General features: G+C 38.5%; 1 protein-coding gene across 2 annotated transcripts in view; it reads left to right on the top strand.

Annotated features, from left to right (window-relative positions):
* Positions 1-18,187, top strand: part of LOC135221960 (tribbles homolog 2-like) — a 79,286-nt gene extending 61,099 nt beyond the window's left edge. For both annotated transcript variants that reach the window (XM_064260016.1, XM_064260017.1), the window contains exons 4-5: positions 13,246-13,428; positions 13,698-18,187. In XM_064260016.1, the coding sequence (XP_064116086.1) occupies positions 13,246-13,428; positions 13,698-14,049 (535 nt within the window). In that variant the 3' untranslated portion in view covers positions 14,050-18,187. The remainder of the gene's footprint in view (positions 1-13,245; positions 13,429-13,697) is intronic.
* Positions 18,188-20,790: the final 2,603 nt, after the last annotated feature.

Below are 20,790 nucleotides of genomic sequence, written 5' to 3'. Positions count from 1 at the left end.
TTTCGCTTAATTTTTTCCTGCGTTCTCTCTCTCTCTCTCTCTCTGTAAATTACTTGCAGATGTCATCGTTTTCCATTTCTCTGTTGTGAAATTGCATAATTGAGTTTAGAATCTTGTAGCCAAAGATTGGCGGTTACTTAATGGTTCCCTATTCCTGTCATAGATTTATTTGACTGTTTGTTTTAGGTGGTTGTTTTGACGTTAGGTCAGTCTCTCCGCTTTCCGTTTGTCACCACTTTGAAGGCAGTTGGTTTTCTTTGTCCAGGAAGAAAAGGGGAAATTATGATCAAATGATCAGGAAAACGCAACATTTGACCTCGAAGCAAAACAAGTCATATGAAGAAGATATATGAAGCCTTTGTACCAGATGTTATTGGTAGTGTCGCAACCTATCGAAAGAAAGTTTGTCGTGTGTGTGTGTGTGTGTACGCGCGATTGTGACGGGTGCTTAAGTGACTTGCCATCTCCTCCATCCAGCCACCGACGGAGTGACACGTGATAAATGATGACCACATGATGGCGAACTCACGTGCTGTGTCCTCCTCCTCCTCCTGTGCTGACTCTCTCTCTCTCTCTCTCTCTCTCTCTCTCTCTCTCTCTCTCTCTCTCTCTCTCTCTGTCCTTTCTTCGAGCATGAAAGAGTACAATCGGAACGCTGCTCCAACAATGAGCACGACAAATAGCAGCAGTAACAGCAACAGGTTACACCAATACAGGTAACAATAGGATCATAGAAAGCTTCTTCACACTCGAACTAATCGCCCCCACGCTCCTTTCTTCTTCCTAAGGTGGACAGGGCGTAAGCGAAACTAAAACGGACTCGACTCAGTGCCCGGTTGGGCTATTTTGTTTTTGGTTACGTGTGTGTATATATATATATATATCTATATATATATATATATATATATATATATATATATATATAAATTGTGTGTGTACAGGAGCAGCAGAGAGAGAGAGAGAGAGAGAGAGAGAGAGAGAAGAGAGAGAGAGAGAGCGCCTTGTTTGTTGTAAATATATTATTTTGCTATATTATTTGACTAAGACATTTGCAGATGTGTATGTAACGTTGTCATAGATTCAGAAACGTTGGAGAGCTACCCCATATCATTCTCAACAATGGCGTCGCCATCATCATCACTTGTTCGGCTTTTGAATTTGAATCTAAGTGGAAGGCATATTGGCATGACAACTAATTGTAGCCCATAAAAAAGTAGCATTGTATAGTATGGAATGCGCCAGGGTTAGCGAGTTTATTAGGCAGTTTGTTTAATTTGCAAATACTCACTCTTGTTTACACTGTAAGCTCGTATCGAGATGAGTGAGGTTACGAAAACTGTTTAGCTGATCTTCAGCAATCCCGTGATATTGTGAAACCCAGCTGGCCTCGACAACACGATACAAGTTTGTGTTAGCATCTGATATTGACACCAGAACTAGAGAATCACTACAACACTGGTTTCGTATCTCCGATTCTTATCCTATCTTAATTTGTTTTCCGCGTTTTCATTGCAAGCCCTTTGTCATAGACAGCGAATAGTATAGTATATTGGTTCGCCCTTTTATCATAACGTGTATGATGAGGTGTCTTGTATACGACAGTGTGAGAAGAGCCGTATTCACTGAATAATGTTGAATCGTCTTTTCGATTTGTAAGCAATTTTTAATTGTCTTGCTAAGAACTCTTGAATTTTGTTTACATATCAGATATGTGTTAACAGAACCTCATAATTTACTTAGCTTAACCAAATATATGGTAAACATCAGAGAGGAATTAAATATTTTGACTGATTGGTATCATGTAAAAGATAGGCTTGCAGGAGCGAAATTGACCTGAATAGGTTGATTTTTTGTTTTTTATTATGTTTTGCTCATTCCTATTTTAAAGAATATTTCCAAATCAGTTACGATTTTGTCATACTGAACGGGTTCATGACACGTCAGGATATGCTCGTTCAGTTTAGTTTACTAAGTGGACAACACCAGCATATTCTTTTAGGATTTAGGTATAGTGAGTTTATCAAGTTAATTTCGTGTCTTATTCATAGACTTGTTCTTCCTTTTCGGCGTGTCGTTGCAGTAAGGTACACTTGAAGCTTGACTAGTTTAAGCTATTTCATGGTTCATATAAACTATATTCAGTTGATTATGATCTTATGCTTTTTTCATTGAAAGAATGCCAAAACATAAAAGGAAACGGATTAAGACAGAGATGAGTTTGGATTTTGAAAAAACAAAGGCTAGGTAGAATTTGTATGAATGTATTTTGATGACGCAATAGTTTCCAGGGTTTTTTTTTCCTTGAAGGAATCTATCGTGTTATCTGGTGTCCTCAGAAAGAAATATTTGCATTGAGATTCGACCTTCTTAACGAATGCGTTGTCAGCATTTATGGTGTTATCACAGTCATTGCCATCTCGCTAGCGGACAGATGTGTACCCCGGGGCATTTCCTGTCTCGGGGTAGATGGGCAGTTGTGTCGATTTGCGAAGCTTGTCACAATTGTCCATCTGTCCTTGTGTTCTGCTTGGTTGCCAACTTGCCACTAACCGGAATAAAAGTACATGGCTGTTACAATGCAGCTGTTGGACACTAATGCGTAGATTGCTTATGTTTAGGCATTTCCTCCCTTGGAGGGTTTTGCTGCTAAGTACACATCCACATTATTGTTAAGCATTTATTGGTGCATAGTATTTTGCTAATGAGTTGTGAAACAGTAGATAGAGCAGAGCAACTTACGAACCAAGTTCAATGGACGCTGTAAGCGTGTGTAGATCCTTTTGGGAACTTCCTTTCCAAAAACTAATGAAATCATGGTCATATTAGATTCAAGTTATTAAACGAGTGCCAGGTGGTCAACGATATGGGGATCTTTCCAAGTGTGTTTAATGCCCTCACACTCGTCTCCACTGGAAGCAGGGTTTTTCCAGGTTCAGCTACTGGAATTATTATGGCACTGCCCGGTTCCTATGGGAAGTGAGATTTTAAAAGAAAGAAAAGTTATTCGAGGCGCTTATGCGGAAAATAAAACATATCGTTTACTGATGATCAGTAGGACTGTGTAGACCACAGAAGGGAAGAGGCGACGACGTGATAGGATGGGCATGAATGGTGGAAGGGAGGAAGAGGAGTGGCACCGATGACACCTGTCGTTGCACGAGTAGCTAGCAGTGGTGATTGGGCATGGTTGGGGATGAGGCGGGGTATGGAGGGAGGGATGGGGGAAGGAGTGAGGATTGGGGCACAGATGGAAAACGAAAGGGTTTGATAGAGGAAGGGGAAAGAGAGGAATGGAGAGAAAAGAAAGAGAAAGACAGACTGGAGCCTTTGGAGGGTCACAGCAGAATGTCAGGGCTGGCAGGGAAAGGTAAGAGAGGAGAAGCTTCTGGGTAACTCGCATCCTGTCACCTGCTGTGTCGTCATCCTCACTTCACTCGCTTGCTCGCCTTGCAACTCCCTCCGCCCAGCCTCTTTATTCTCCTCCTCCTCCTCCTCCCTTCCCCCCTTAGTCTCGCGCCCACTTCACAACTTGTTTTCCTCACTGTATCATCTCCTCCCCCCCTCCCCCTCCCTATTTCATCAGTACGTGGCCGTCATCCCAAGCGCCTGCAAACCTTTCATTCCTCATTTGGCACTAGTCGCCAGTGGCAGTAAAGAGGCAGCTCAGTTTTACAGCCATATGTTCAAAGACGCGGCAAAATCAGATTAAAAAAAAATAGAAAGAACGTGCTGTTTAAACGCGCCGTCAGTCGAGAGAACGAACGCGAAAGAAAACGCCTTTGTGTGACATGCTTTTGCTTAATGCCACGGTCATAGCGTTCATTAGTTTTTCGTATTTACCTGTTGTCTGTCCATTCATCAAGAAGCAAGGACTGTGTTGCTGTTATGTGTGTTCATTTTACAATTAAATGAGCGCATTATGATTATGACGTCTACGAAGAGGAATTTTCTTGTTGATGTCGGGAGATATGATATGATATTCCTTTCTCGATTATTGTACGGGACTGACGTAATCTCGTGATTTCTTGCGCAGCGGAAAAGCAGGAATTTCAACATCTGCTCTTATGAGCACACAAAGGACGAGGAGTGTAGTTCGGACTGGCATTTTGAGAATTCCCGAGTGTTGTACGTAGACCAAAGTGTTTAGGCCAATACGAAAGAGAGAAAGTGTCGGAAGGCAGGTCTCTCTCTTTCTCTCTACAAGTATAATTAAGTTTCGCCAGTTTTACTCTTAGATCATCATTTTATTTTGTTAGTTTCTGCCACAACGGTTTTTTGAGTTTCTACACGTTTGATATCTTGCTGACATTTATTTAATAGAAACTATTATTTTTTTAAGTATAATTGGAACTAGGGTGTTAAACACCTTATAAAATTCAAGATGCAATTCTTTGCTCTCTATATATTTAAAGGATTACTTTAGAACTTTGACCCTCGCTGCAATTTGTTTTTGATTGTGATATCTGAGATAGGTTAACTTTTGGAAATGGTTTGGCTTATCATTAGTAAGATTAATTCATTCGTTTATGCTTTGCTTTGACTTCGTCATCAGGATAGAAAAGACCAAAGCTTAAGCACTAATGCTGTAAGCAGTTCTTAAATTAACTTTTATAAGGAAAGCTTGCTTTCCATTTATGTTATAAGGACCCATTTGGCTCAAAGATGGTGTACTAATATACAGTATTATATATTATATATAATATATATTATATATATATATTATATATAATAATATATATATATTATACTCGTACCCTTGTTTTGCGGTAATTATTCTTATATTTTTCTTTCTACTTCTACAGGCGAGAATGATTAGTTTCAAAGATTTGACGACTACTTATGACTGCAGAATTGAATGTGTAATGAAATTTATATATTTATTTGTTTTCAGACTTTACCACAAACATTGCAACCTTTTTGTTCGACGTTTTGAAAAGCTGTTGTGATTATCCTTTCTTAAGTAATCAAAAAGTTCTGTAAGGAGGATTTGCAGTAATTTATATATATATATATATATATAATATATATATTATATATAATATTATTATATATATAGTATATAATATATGTATATAGTATAATAATATATATTAAATATATTATTATATTATAATTTACTATAATAATCTTTATATATATAGAATGCAATATAGATATATATACATACATATTATATATACCATATAATTATAATTACATAGATATATATATATATGTATATAAGATATATATATATATATTCTTTTTTCTTTTTTGCTGTTAATCATGGAAGAATTTGATCGAATGCCTGCTTACCTTCATACGCGAGTTTTAACCGTGAAGTGTCAAGTTTCAGGAATTTTGTGACTGTTTCAAGACTTAAGTGTGGTTCATCCGACTTTTACTATTTCGGGGACTTGGCATGATTTTCAATCAATATTCATTATTCAGTTTGGTCTTATCAGGATCCTCCAGATCAGAGGAAAGTCGGGTTTAACAGTTCGACTTAAGTTTCAGTGGACTGTCAGCAGCGGTTTTTGAACTGTACCCTAGCCTTCCTTGTTCAGCTTAGCAACGGAGGGGGGGGGGGGGGGGGGTCCTTGCGGGTAAGAGGCCGAGTTTCCTCCTCCGGGTACCTTTGGATTCCACTACCTGATAGACCAGTTGACCCTGTGCGCCAGGAACAAAATGCCTTGCGCAAAAATTTGGATATGTCAAAGATGATCGTGTTGGCTCTATGCCAACTTCGCTTTTAAGTCTTTAGATACACACTCACAAGATCTAAACACTGTATGTCAGTGACGTTATATGCTTCTTACAAGAATATCATCAGAAAATTTTGGACTTTTTTTTTCTCGTTTATCTGCTGAAACTATTTCTCGTTTATCTGCTAAAACTAGTGCAATCTCTCCTGCTACTCCCCCTCCCCGAAGAGTCATACCCAGGCAAGTCCTTCGACCGAAGGACCCATTACCTTGGAGGGAGCCTCTGCAGTCCCTTGTGCCTTCTGGAAGGAGATAGGGACCCCTTACCTGTTCACTTCCTAAAAGCGGGAAGAGTGTTCATGCCCTTCAGGGTTTCTCTTTGCTGTTTTTACATACCATGACCTCCCTTCTGCTCTGCCTCATTACATTCACAGCACCAGTTCCTCTCGTCTCTCTTCCTTCTATTTTCGGACCGTTCGCCTTTATCGTCCTTGGGCTCCCAAAACAATTCCGCGTTCGTGGAGCCAGCTAGGCTCCGCTAGCCACTGGCAGCGGCCTTATATCCCTTCAGTCTCGCATAGTCAACTTGTTTTTGTGTTTTTTTGTGGAGTGAGAAGAATAAAGGTTATTGTTTAATAGAGAAGATAACTGAACACTTCTTGTTGACTGAGTACGTAAAATACATCAAAGAAAAACTTGTTACTGTAGGTTCTACATCCGAAGAAATTTTTCCTTTTGTGTTCTGACACACACACACACACACACACTTAACTATCAACATTTCGCAAATTATTTCAGTTGGAAAAATTGCAAATATTTCTTCGTTCGTTACGTGGTCATTCCGGTAAGACCTCTATATAGGTCCAGGTACTCCAGAGATTTTACTTGACGTACATGAGAATTTTAAAAGAAATATTGAATTGCTCAGGATCTTGGCCCTTAATCCCTGTGCGCGTAAGGAGAGAATTGGCATCGCATTCACCAGGGGCCATTGGAACGGGAAGCAATGGGTGGGAGGAGGGGAGACGGTGATGTTGAAACGCGCGTACATACATACACGCACAGCGCACGTACATGCTTAGTGTGGTTGTCGCAACTGCAATTATGGTCGGGCGTTGGTGGTGGTCTTATGCCTTGAAAGTCTGGATAAAAATTCTCCTCTCATTTGAATCCTTCGATTAATTCCGTATATAGACTTGTTTTTCATTCATCGATGCTCTTGATGTTTTGGGTTGCCTCTATAGAAATGCAAATCAGTCTGGGCAGTGAACAAGAAAATAGAGTTCTATAAATGATACTCTGCTATTCAATGGATCGTGACTGGATTCCATTGGTCAATTTAATGATTATTTCGGTCATGGCTCAAGTCTAGTGGAGAGAGAACCTTTGTTATCGTTAGCGTTGTGCTGGCAGTCGGCAGGTGTAGCATCTGCGTCTCTCTCTCTCTCTCTCTCTCTCTCTCTCTCTCTCTCTCTCCGGACAGTTGCCCTCTTACCTATCATCAGCATTCTCGCCTACCTTATGAGAGGCAGCAGACTTTCACAGACGCCTGTGTGTGCGTTCTTGGACCTTTTTCTTAAAGGCTGTCGTCATCATGGCTTGGTTCATCTCCATTACTTCACCTATTCCAAGGAAACGTTTTCTCTCTCTTGCCTTTTCGATTTTATTTCGACTTGGAGGAATCCCCCAGAGTTGGATGACATTTACTGACTTTTTTTTCTTTTGTTATTTTTTTGTTATTTTTTTATGCCAATACTTCTTTATTTTAAATACGAACTGCGTTAGAAATTACAAGTCACTCTTCAGCAGTTTCTTCTTGTGTCTATATACACGCTCATAGCATTAATTTAGTGCCTTACATAAAATTCTTTCTTGATACTCTTAAGTAATCTCTCATAAAATTCTATCAGATACTCTTGAATAATCCCGTAATTTTCAAGTGACATTATAGACTCCTGTGACGGTAGAAGTGTGGATTACTTTAACTTGAATTAAAAGCGTTTATTTATCTTTATACGGTAGGCAATGGTGACAATCGTTTTCTGTTGCTCTGCAATTTCTACTGAACGCACTCCCCGCATGGCTCTCCCTTGACACTTGCCGTATTCAAGGTTGCAGTGAAAGGTATTAATGTGTATCTATTTCGTACTTGCAAATAAACACATTGTCATGGCCTCCAAGGATGTAGAGAAGGAGTAGGAGGAGAATAGGTTAGTGTAGGCTGAAAAATTGCCAGTGACTTGATTTTTTTGTTTTTTTATTGATGGCGAAATGTTTTCTTGCCTTAAAAGGCGCGACTTGACAGTGAAAGTAAAGTGGTGATTACACCGGTTATGAAGAGCATTAAGGCGAGATGACAGACGTTGAAATATAACAGAAATTATTAATGTTGTAGAGGTGAAGTAACCTAAGGTTACCAAACATGAGCGTTTTAACATAGTAGTGTAAGTCAACAGAAGATAGAATTTGTCTGTTTTTAACGGTAAAAAAACATGAATATCACATTTGACTTTTAGACTCATATTTGTGGTTATTGTAAGGTGCGTTCTCGGTCTTTTTCTGGCTGATGTATTTATTGCCTCGTGGCTTTGTGACGAAACTGATGCTGAGTCGACGCCTGGTCGATGGATAAGAAGGTAGTTTATGCTAGAATTCATAATGAATTATGTGCCGTGTAGGAAGAAATTCGTGGAGGATACGCTTAATGATTTTCGTTGTCAGTTATATTATACATATATACTTATATATTATATATAATATATATATATATATATATATTATATCTTATATATCTATATATATATATATATATATATATATATATAATATATTATATAATATACTATATATATATATATAAGGTGTGTAGGTTTAAAAGAAAAAGTACATTGAATAATAAAAACAAGTATTACGATGTAAGATTTACATGTTAGCCACCCCATATAATTTGACGCATTATTAAAGAACAACGCAATCACTGGTCAACACTGGAAGAAGACAAGGGGAAAATGAAACCCTTAAGAATCCAGAATAAACAGTCTGCTGGTGTAATTCGGTTGTCATAGTATAGTAACTATAATATACAGCAAGTTGTGTATTGTTGCTAGTTATTCTTGCCAACGGGTGTAATTGAACATCAACACGGTATATATTTTTACGAAATTAAAAACCCAACGCATCTTCATTCTCTCTCAAACTGTTACGTATATAGGTTTAGTTGATTTAGCTAGGTTCACAGTGTTGCGTGTAATGTGCATTGCTTATTGAATTCAGGAATGAAATTATTTAAAGAAAGGAAAAATGCACATTCTTTTATACACCTTAGTCTCATTTTCTGATGGTCTGCCCGATATTGAGCAAGTGCCAGCCAAATTTGCACGGGGATCACGTACATGAGACAGTTTTTGTATTGCGTCATTTATAGTCAGTTTTTGTATTGCGTTATGTCTTAGCAAGGTGCACTGAAAATAATTTGTGAAGATCCGTTTCAAAGAATGGAGTATTTTGCAATTAGTTCTTTGACCCATTATATTTAAACTTTCTCGAAAGAGTGGGAAAGATTTTCGTAGTGATATAAGTCAAGGCAAAAAATGTTTTTTACAATTATCGGCGTGAAATCGTACTCATGCCATGCATAAAGCATTCCAAGAAATCAAATTGTACGCGGTAATTGCTACGGAGAAACGCTGATGCCGCATCGTCCACGTGTCATTTAAATGTGAAGCAAAACTAATTATTTCTTTTGCCACTCGGCTGCCATTTCGTTCCATCCACGAAATTTCTGGCCATTGTAACATCTGACGTTTAGCATCTCAAGATCAGTTCAGTCAGTGATTGCTTTGCTTTTCGTATGATTGTGTGTTCATTCGAATGTCGGTTTTATTTTCTTGGTCTGTCGGTCTTTCTCTACCGTCATGCTATGCTCGGCTGTGTACGGCAGTTCAGATGAAAGTGTATGATAATTATTGTACTGGAAACTTCTGTGTCAATGGCTATGTGGTATCGGTTTAACACTTGCGACCTCGGTGGCCGAAAATGTAGCCTTCACCTATATATGGAGTTCTCTGCGTTCAAGCACACGCACACTCAGCTTTGTGTGCATATATATATATATATATATATATATATGGCCACGAGGGATATGAAAGAATGGAGGAAAATCTTTCGCCTTTACTCTGAAGCATTTCCAAGAATTTTGTTTTCTTTAAGTGCCTAAGAGTAAAAATGAAAGATCTTGTACTGTGTAGTTTCACATTCACCGTGGCCGTGTAGTGTATAAGATCACGTTGTTGTTCCTGCTATACTAGTAGTTATCTCTCGCTACAGAAGTTCTCTCTCACTCAACTTATATATAATATATATATATATATATATATTATATATATATATATATATTATATATATATATATAATATATATATATTATATATATATATATATTAAACGTGTATATTGTCTAGTTACGTATAGTTATGTACTTATATTTGAATTGTGAAATAGTTTTTAGTCAGGCCAGAAATATAAGTTTGTCGTAACAGAAAATTAGTCGTGCAAGCGAACACATAGACGGGAGGTGATGATTAAGTAACAGGAAAACGATAAGATTAGATTATACAAAAAAAATCACATATCAGTGTGTGGTGTAGAACTCACATGAGAAAACGTCGCCCGTGGCAATGTCATAGCATTGATCCGATAGTCATGCAGAAATGAACTCTTTCTCCCCCTATACCGACTGCATTATTGCTCTTTGTCATATAGCACTTCAACCCCAGTACTGTCAAGTAGAGAAGAATCGGTGTTGTGTGTTGTTGGGCGATTGCGTCATCGAGCGACCTCCCTTCCTTCTGGGGAGGGGGCGGGTGATGGGGGGGGGGGGTCTTCCCCCTCAAGACACACCCGTGTGTAATGACTGCTATAATGCCTTGAGTTAGCAGTGACAAGGGCAAGGTAGATTGAGAGAGGAAAGCTCTTTGCGGGAGCGCGGGGAAGGGGTTCCTGAGGAGGGGAGGGGGATGTTTTAAGCACCCCTCCCCCTTCAGTAAGGTAAAGTGCCTTTGAGCCTTGAGGAGACTCCCTCGCAGGTCGGAACTGGGGGAGACTTGTGTGATAGTGACACGTAGCCACTAAAGCTCGCTTAGAAAAGCAAATGTCAATGAGTGGGGGGGGGGGGGAGGGAGGTGGAGAATGGTTAAGTGCATGGTAGGAGGGGGATCGTGGGAAGGGGGGTTGCAAGGTAGTCTGGTAGTTGTCGCAAATTCTTTGCGTGATGGCAAAGATGTCTTGTCTAAGTTTCGCTTTCTTAGCCTTCATTTTCATGTTTTTGCCTTTTTTGTGTAAATCATGGAATTTTGTTATGGGTTACTGCTTTAGATATCCGTGGAATATTTTTCTTAAATTAGCTAGAATGTAGACAAAGAGGAGCAGTAGATAAAATATATACAATAACCTATATTAACATCGACCGTCTGGCAACTTGAGTGGAATCCATTGAAAATTTGGACTGTTTTATAAGTGTCACTGCCTTATTTATTTTTATTAGAGATGCGATAGCTGCCATTATATAAAGTAATGGTAATTACGTTTATCTGGATTTTAGTAATTTTTAAATTAATTATAATAATATAATATATATAATAATATATTATTATATATGTATATATATTAATATAGATTATATATTATATATTTAGAAATATAATTATATATATATTAGATATATATAGATATATATAGTATATTTATATATATATTATATATATATATAGAGAGAGAGAGAGAGAGAGAGAGAGAGAGAGAGAGATGAATCGGCGTTCGGTTGTTCAGTGTATTGATCAAGAGCTTCTATTGTCAGAAGTGTAACTTCTAACGGCAGCGCCACCTTCCCCCCCCGCATTGCTCCCTCGGGTCACTTCTCCCCCGCTAAACCGTTAGCTCCTGGAGAGAGAGAGAGAGAGAGAGAGAGAGAGAGAGAGAGAGAGAGATATTCTAGTTCCAAAGTACAACTTTGAAATTCATGTGGCAGTAGACTTGTGCAGTTCTGTTGTAGCGGCCGAAATAGTCATTTTGACACAAGTGCATGAATGATTATTTGTTAATTTATATAGTTTAATATTTGAATATTAAGTACGTTTATGCTACATGCCATACCCAGAAATAAAGATGAATTCCCCTAAAAGCAATGTTTTAATAATGTCTTACAGTGAAACTTTCTGTCGAATACCAAACTACTCGGAACATCACTCCCCTGCATTTTCACAAATTTCTGCTTATGATGTCTAGTGGACGTTTAATAAGAAATTTTTAATACCGAATCTGTTACCATATCTGAGGTTTGAATCCTTTCCTTGGACCTGTCACGGCTACCTCTCATGTGAGGTGGGGCATGCAACTTTTAGTGCTTTTAGAGGTCGGACCCTCACGCTTCCCACGTTTCGGGGAGGGGGGTGGGGGGTGGGAAGGGAATTGTGGTCGGAGAAAGAAGTTGTTTATGGGAATTTGCAACGCAACCACTGTCATTATCATTATCATTACGCATAATATGGATGTCAGGGCCGACGAACCAAGGTGACAGGCAGGTTGCGTAACGTAGCTGGACGATGACGGAATAGGGGCCACAGCGGATACGAATGTTGAATTTAGCATCTCATTTGAATAGAAAAGCATAGATGAGTACATTGTGAGTTCCGACAAATCAGAAAAAACTCATAAAATACATTAACTTCTTTCTTTCTGTCTCTTATGACCAGCCGAACTTTTAAAGACTTTACCGAAAAATGCTCTCCGCAAAGGAGAACGGTTCCTCTCATTTTTCCCCGTTTTGCCAACGTGGAATCAGGAATTCGTTTATGGTGATTAGAAATTAATTTCTCTATATGTGGTTTGGATCTCACAATACGTTGTGGGTCCTGTTTCTACGTAACCAATTGGTTCCTAGCCGCGTAAAAATATCCAAATTTAAGGGCCAACCCTAGGAGAGCTGGTAATCAGCTCAGTGGTGTGGTTTAACGAAGATACACATAACATCCTACAGTAGCAGACCATATACAGCCGAGGTTGCAAGTCATTTGTGTTTCATACACTTATTCCAGTGTTAATATTTTGTTTTGGTTTGGATCTTGGAAAAAAAAACACTCCCGTGACTTGACGTGTAATTCTCTTAATTTTTTACCATAAAAATCGGGGAAGCCAAACGAAGGCATGAATCACTAAATAACATTTCGATTGTGTCAGGGCCGTTCTTGAATCCCCTTAGAAGAACCCCCCTGTGTTAGGTCTTGCCGGCAGGACTTGAGGCACGTGTATAATATATACTATAAGCGAGAGACCAGATTCCTTGTGTAAATCTGGAACGCCTTATAAGAAACGAATGTTATGTAGGTTTCCTTTCGCATTGATATACTAGAAATATGAACAAGCCTATAGCAATAGCATTTTCTTGTCAAATTTTATGGGCCCAACTCACTCATGAAAGAACAGTTTATGAATGTCCTTGTAAAAAGCATTTTGTAATTTATGATGTCTGTTTTTCGTGTACTAATCCAGGGTCATTTCATTACAGACATCAGTTGTCGCTGGAAAGCTTAGAAGACAGCGTATTGGTGGGCGATGAAGATTGGCTCCAGGATAAGCACGGTTGTCCTGCCTATGTCGCCCCGGAAATCCTTACCTCATCTTCGTATTCTGGAAAGGCAGCTGATATGTGGGGGCTGGGAGTCATGCTCTACACTATGCTTGTGGGAAGGTAAGATTGTCCCTCTCCCTCCCATGTACACAAGTCTCCAGTGTGAATTTTCAACATTCAATGCATGTGTACCATTTTGTATATGCAATATAGATATAGAGTTATGACAATTTTTAATTATGCAATGTAGTAGATAGAGTGATGAAAGAATTTTTATTTATCAAAATTACACGCCTTGTAAGTAATTAATAAGCAAGAGTGAGTACTGAAATGATAGATCGCATTTGGTCATACCAAGTTCCTACCTAATGTGTGCGTTTTTATTTCAGGTATCCATTCCATGATTCAGATACGTCATCATTGTTTGCCAAAATCAGATGTGGTGAATTCAAAGTTCCAGAATGGGTAAGCTCTAGGGCACGGCACTTGATTACAGCCCTATTAAGGCGAGACCCTGCACGCCGATTGGCTGTTCAAGATGTTTTGTCGCATCCCTGGCTGACCAGACCCCCCCGTGACCATCCACCCAGGGACCCAAGCGATCACACCGTCCCTACCATGTTTATTCAACCATCAAATCATCTGTGTCACCCTGAAAAAATGTCATCCTTAAGCTCCTCTCCCTCTTCATCTCATTCTTCTTCTTCCATGAACCATACACCAAGTTTCTTTGGCCTTTAAGTAAAACGTAAAATATTAATTAAAGTTCTCCTAGACTGCATAGAGCTATGGCATATCCTTTGCTTCGTAAAATCGCCAGACATTCTCTCTCTCTCTCTCTCTCTCTCTCTCTCTCTCTCTCTCTCTCTCTCTCTCTCTCTCTCTCTCTCTCTCTCTCTCTCTCTAAATGAGGAGCTATTGGAGACAGGCTATGAGTTGGCAACCCTGTTCTTGAGAGTTAAAGAGCGAGTAGCTCTTCCAACTGATAGCAGTGTTCCTCCCATGCCAAAAAGAGTTCGTTTTCAGTTACAAGAGAACGATGTAAAACACAAGTGCCATGCATTGCATTACATTTCATCTTATCAGCAGCCAAATGGAGCTGGTACGATAGACTGCCAGATGAGAGAGGGATCCTTGCGGTTATGGTTTGGTTGACAACCACCATTTTCCGTACTTCACACTTAAAAAGAGTCCCAAACACTTCATTCTATATCTCTTGTCTTTCACGCTGGGTCACCTACATGACCTGCATGCTGGTCGTTGTTCAATGGTACAGTCACTGTGTGGGGTATCAAAGGGCCTCCAGATGCGACATCGTGAACTGCTGAACGTAATTGAAGTGGATGAAATTATCCGGGTTGAATGAGAATTGTCATTGAATTTATTCTTGATACACCAATGACACAAGAATATGGGTGGAGGTGCTTTCCTTGCCTTTTCGAATAAAGTATACTTGTTTAAAATACGGAATGAAGAATATTGAAGTGTAAATGAAGTGGAAATAATTGCATGAACATTTTTTCATATTGTGCCCTGTGTATATTTTGTAAGTGCTTTCCATATCAAAACCAGTGCAACTTCTATGATACTAATAGAATTCACTTCTAAATATTTTTGGCAGTTTAATAGTCTGCTACGCAATGTTTACCCCTTCCTTAGTCTTAGGAAAATATCAGAAAGAAAAAACGAAAAAAGGAAACCAGGTATTTTTCATGGAATTTAATCTCGATACAAACAGAAGGAAAATATCCTTGCAGTGTATTTTACTATTACGTGTCTGTGTGCGTGCATCAGCATACACAGTACTTGTACACGGGTTTTTTTTTTTTTTTTTTTTTTTTTTTTTGCATATACACGCGCACGCATGCTCTCGCAAACATCATAATTAAGTTGGGAGCACTGTAGAAATCTGTGATAAAAAAACTACGTCTTCAAGGTTTCTGGGTTCCATTTACACGTGCATTAGATACTGAGAATATTCCATATCACAGAGCGTCTATCCTGAAGTGGTAGCTACAAAGGCATCGATCGGTGGACGCTGATCTGAAAAAGAATTGTTAGTTTTTTCTTTTCCTTGTTATACTTTTCATTCGTTTCATTTATTTTTTCCGCACAATTCGTTTTTCAACCTTGAAGATGAGTTACTTGTTTTAGAAGATAATATAATCTCTACAGATATTTTTTAGCATTATGGTTCGCCTCTGAATTAATGGCAAAACAAGTTCTGTACCTCTTTGTAACTTTAAAAAGTAAATAAATTATTCTATCAATGAAGTTAAAGTACAATATTAAATAGTAGAATGTAAATATAGTTGTGTGTGCATAATTATGGGCTTTGAAGGAAGAGTAGCTGCTGAATGCAATACCGTAAATGTAATCTTTCTCATTAATTACGCTCTGACAAATTTCCAGTCATTCAGTTCATTCAAGGATAATGCAAAAGGTTTGATCATTCATTTCTGGAAAGCCCTTGCAGGATTTCCAATTGTTTTCAGTGGTTCAGATATTGTCTAGTTAAATGTCTTAAGGAATGCAGAAGACCGGTTGATTAACATTGCAAACACAGCATCTTAGGATTGCAACAGTCTTCATGAAATCATTTGTCGAGTTGGTGTCATTGGTTCCAGATTGGCAAAGTTACTCTTAACAGCTTTCTTTGTTGCACTTTTCTTTTGACGTGAAAGTCACACTTGTTGTTATACCTACTATTCATTTTCATTGCCAGTGGATCCGATGTCGTCTGTCTGTCCTGTCTTTATGACATTAATTGGTTTACTGATCAAAGCATCAATTGTTATGGAACAATATGGAATTTTTGGGCATTCCAGCCCCTCTGTGGATTTAATTAGCTTTAGTGTGCGTTGGATTGTGCGTCTGTGGATGTATCATTTTACCCAGTGAAAATAGTATGGTGAGCTGCTCCTGATAGGGATGTCACGTCAATTTTTTTCTTCTTCTAACTTTTCTCCTTTTCACCTTACGGGCATTCCTTGCTCACAAGAAGGTTGCATGGTCGATATAGTGTTTGTCGTAGGAGGTAGTTAACTGAAACATATCCATATTTGTCTTGATTAAAAAGAATAGGGGAAAATTAGGTTAATTATAACTCAGTTAAGGGGAGACTTTCATGCCATGTTTATTCAGGAGTTTGCTGCAAGGAATGACCCAGTGTGTTTGTTCCGCGCATCGAGTGACTACGGTTGATTGTCATTGTGTCAAATCTTCTCCCACGCATCTTCCCTTTTGGGCGTTTTTTTTTTTCTTTTTTTTTTTCTCATCTCTTCTCCACGTCAGGCATGAGACAAAATAGTTACGCTTAGTGCGAGATGAAAGAAAGGAGCAGCATTGTCATTTAGTTTTTTTTCTGTTATTGATCTTGTCAGGGGGGGCATGCATAATGAGTTGGGATAGACGCTTCAACAGTGATTGGTCAGTTATTTTTATACTCTGTTACTTGTAATATATACGTATAAATAAATATATACATACCAATATCTAAGTCCTCCTATATCGTAGCACTACATCAAATACTGTGTATTGGTTGACATTTTTACTACAGTGCTAGTCGCTTCACACAGGTAGAAATGCCAAGTTTAGTAGGTTGAACAAATGATCAGTTAAACTACTCAAACAAGTTGTGCTCCCCTGACGTAACGTGATTTATGTATAATTTGTTTTAGGCAAAAATTATTTATTTTCAAAGAGGGTCGTTCTTTGACCCCCAAAGGATGGCGTTTATGATAAGATGGTACACATTTTCTTAACTGGTAAGTGGATGGAAAGAAAGGTCCGAGAAACCAAATTAAGTTTTCTTTGAGTTGGTCAAGCTTATTATTGTTCAGTTTCCTTGGCTTTGTTGCAGAAACCCTTACTGACTAGAACCAAACTCGAGTTGTGTTAGATATCAGCATGTTACTATTAAGTTTAGTCATATTATCTTCGGCCTTGATAATCGTTTCTAAGCTTAATTTGTAACCTCAGGATTATTGAGGAAGATTACCATGACCAAAGCTACCTATGCATTTGCACATCATCATATTCTTCGCGTAAATAGCTAACATGTTAAAGCATTTTTTACGAGGTCAGTGATTATGTCAGTGAATTTGTTAGAATATGTTCTGATAGATTCTTTTTATAACTATCCCCCGTGTAAAATGTACTTCAGCTTGTGCATAGGTTTTTTGACAATTTTAGTGGTGTTGCACATTTGATGATTGTAGAAAAGAAAAAAAAAAACCTGACATGATTGTATGTAGCATATTTGAGAGTGGCGCAGCCCTTGTCATATCCATGCAAAGAATACAGGTATTTTGGGTATAATCCTTTGGTGTACTGTATGTTTGGCAAGGCATTTTTGTACTTTTTTTTTCTACCAAACATCTTGTGTATCAACCATTAGAGAACCTATTGACTTGGAGTCTGCTTTTTTCATCTTCTTAATTTATTCATTGACAGTGTGAGACTGGAATTCTGAGAATGCTGACACAATGCTCACTAAATTCTCCAAGTATTTCAGTTTGGGTTCTCTGCTTGTGTCGTAAATTTTACTGAAGGAACAGACAAAAACTATTTGTCTCTATGGGCAATATTTCAGAAAAAAATAAAAATAAAAAAATAAAAAGGAATCAAGTAACATACCTAAAAATGATTATATAGATCATTCTTTTGCTGAAAATTGTGCTTACTTGGTCTTCTTAGGTTTTAGTATCATAAATACTAGCGTATTCAAGCCACTGTTTAGGTATCGTATATTTTGGGAAAATAGTTTGTAATCTGATCTTTCTACCAATTATGACATGTCATTGCCATGATGCTCTTGTACAGTTTGTATATAATGTAATGTGAATATTCCATGTTATAATAAAAGTTTATGAAATGCTTCTTTAGTATTCTTTACCCACAACCTTTATTATTCACATGAAACACATTTGGCAGTTTGCCTAAGGGTAATTCTATGTGGCAGGGCCAATAAACATTGTCATTTGAAACTTGTGGAAAAATTCTGTAGGGAAAACTACTGTTTAATTCTGTTGTCTTTCAATGAAGAAATATCTTGAACACTTCAAAACTAGCAAAATTTATTAACTACAGCACTAAAATCACCTTTGCATACAGATGTTTTCTTAAAATACAGAACAGTGAAATAACTAGTACAGTATTCTAAAGTTTATCATGATGACCCACACAAAGCCAAGAAATTAAAGGAATAAATGACAAAAAAACCTCCAGGACATATACAAAAAAGGTCTACAGTTTTATTAACCCAAATTGAAGGAATGTAACGTGGGAGGCTTTTATATTCCTCTGAAAACAATTTTGACATTTACATACAAATCCTGCATACAATGTAGAAAGGGACAGTTCTGAAAAATAAACCGTATAAAAATGGTCTAGAAGCCCTTCTGCCATAATGTAATAAAAACATTCATACGATGAAATTATCCAAGCGAGCACAAAAATATTCTAGAAATATATTCTAAGTTGTACATCGTACTTATGGGATAGGAATGATCCATTACCAGTCTCGATAGGAGATAGTGCCTGCTGTCAGTGCTCCTCGCGGTACACTGTAGGGCATTACTGAAGGGTGTTGGAAGCATCCCTTCGGGCCATAGTTGCAACACCCTCTTGCTGTTTTACTTTACCTCCATTTCCAGTTCCTTTCTTCAGTCTTGCTGTCTAACCTCTTCAACTATTTATCCGTAATGCAACGGGATTTTCACCTAGTTCTACCTTTAGAGCTTTGTACTTCCATTCCAACTTCCTTTTTTCAGTGTTAATTGCTGCATGGCTTCTGAAAGTGTCCCATATAGTCAGAGGGAGAGGTTGCTGACTTGAGGGTAGTGAACTCCTCTCGTACATTTGACTGGTGGATGGGCTTCCTGCGCCGTCCTTAGCTTTTAGGTCTAAATTTTGTAAGTCTAAATCCAAGTAGTATGCAGTAGTACAGTAACTAAATACTGAAAGTACAGTATCACGAAATTTCAGCTATAGTGTCAGAGTTTACACTCATCCACTCGTTTGCTTAACATTTCTGTATTGATAAAAAAAATTATTTACTTTCATCAGGCAAGATTCGATTCTCTTGCGGATGGAAAAACCTGAAAATTCAGAGAATCTATCTGAATTTCCAAATATAGAATCTTGTGAGATGGGGTCAATTTCAATTTCTGCAGACTCGCCAACAAACCTAGATGATGTGTCAATTCTAGTGTCTGCAGGTCCTCCGTGCCTTTCTCCTTCGTGGGAGAGCATATCAACCAATCGTCCAGGTACAGAATAATCCTTATACCCATCAAATGTAGCCACGTTGCTAACAGAGCTAGAACCCGGGTGAAAACCTGTGGGGCAGTTGGCAGGCCGAAGCGCAACGCTTTGAATTGAAAGACCTCTTCTTGGTGAACCAATCTCTGGTATTTCCTCGAGGATGGATGAATCGGCACGTGTAAATACGATCTTGCATATCCAGGGAGATCATCTAGTCTCCCTGATCGATGGCCGCTAGTACTGAGTGGTCTGATTCCATCTTGAATTTCGTCTTTTCTATGAAGAAATGCAGTGTGCTTACATCGAGAACTGGTCTCCATCCTTCTGTGGCTCTTGGTACTACAAACAGCCGCTTGTAGAACCCCTTTGACCTGAAATCTTGCATTTTTCCTATCGCCCCTTTCAAGGGCCAAAAACTTCTCCGGTCCTGTGGAGTAAGCTGTTAATCTCATCGGAGTGTTCAACAGCGGTGGCTGCTCTGTGAATAGGATAGAATGGCCTTCTTTCAGAACCTGTATTATCAAAGGTTCTGGCCCTTCTTGTTTCCAGATCTCCCTAAAGAACTGGAGTCTCGCGCCTACGAGCACATGGAGGACTGTCTTTTCAATTCTTCTGAGTAGACTTGACAGTTGACTTCTTGAGCACTTTAGAGAAGAAGCGTACAGTGCCTCTCGCTCTTGTTTGCTCTCTGGTTTCTTCCTTGAAAGGGAGTTCTCTGTAAAGGATAAACAGACTTCGTCAAAAAAGATGACCAATCTCTAGGACATCTTGCAGAATTAGCTAGCAGATACCGAGTGGATTCCTCTGAAGCTCTACAATAATCTCATTAAGAACTGACCGAGGACAGAGATGTTGGTTATCCAAGGGTGAAAAGAGCAAAGCTGACTTCTGATGAGAGGTTACATTCTTGGAAGTAAAAGAACAGCACAAATCTCTCTTCCTTAAAACTCCCATTTGAAACCTAAGAGGCCAATTGATGGGAGGCACCTCTAATTGCTCTGTCTGAGCAAAAAATAATTTTCAGTAGTCTTCAGCAATACCTTCCGCTATCGGTGAGAAATCCGTAATGTTCTTACCTAAAGCTCCAAAGGGACCAATCCAATAAACTAATTACTTACTTAGTTTTGAAAATGTTCTTCAAAAGATGATCCATCTCCGAATTCGAAAACATAACCTTGGCCGCATTAAAAGCAGACCTATGAGCCTAGTCAATTA

This window comes from Macrobrachium nipponense, chromosome 3, assembly GCF_015104395.2.
Source record: "Macrobrachium nipponense isolate FS-2020 chromosome 3, ASM1510439v2, whole genome shotgun sequence".
NCBI lineage: Eukaryota > Metazoa > Arthropoda > Malacostraca > Decapoda > Palaemonidae > Macrobrachium > Macrobrachium nipponense.
This window is presented reverse-complemented; position numbering and strand designations above follow the sequence as displayed.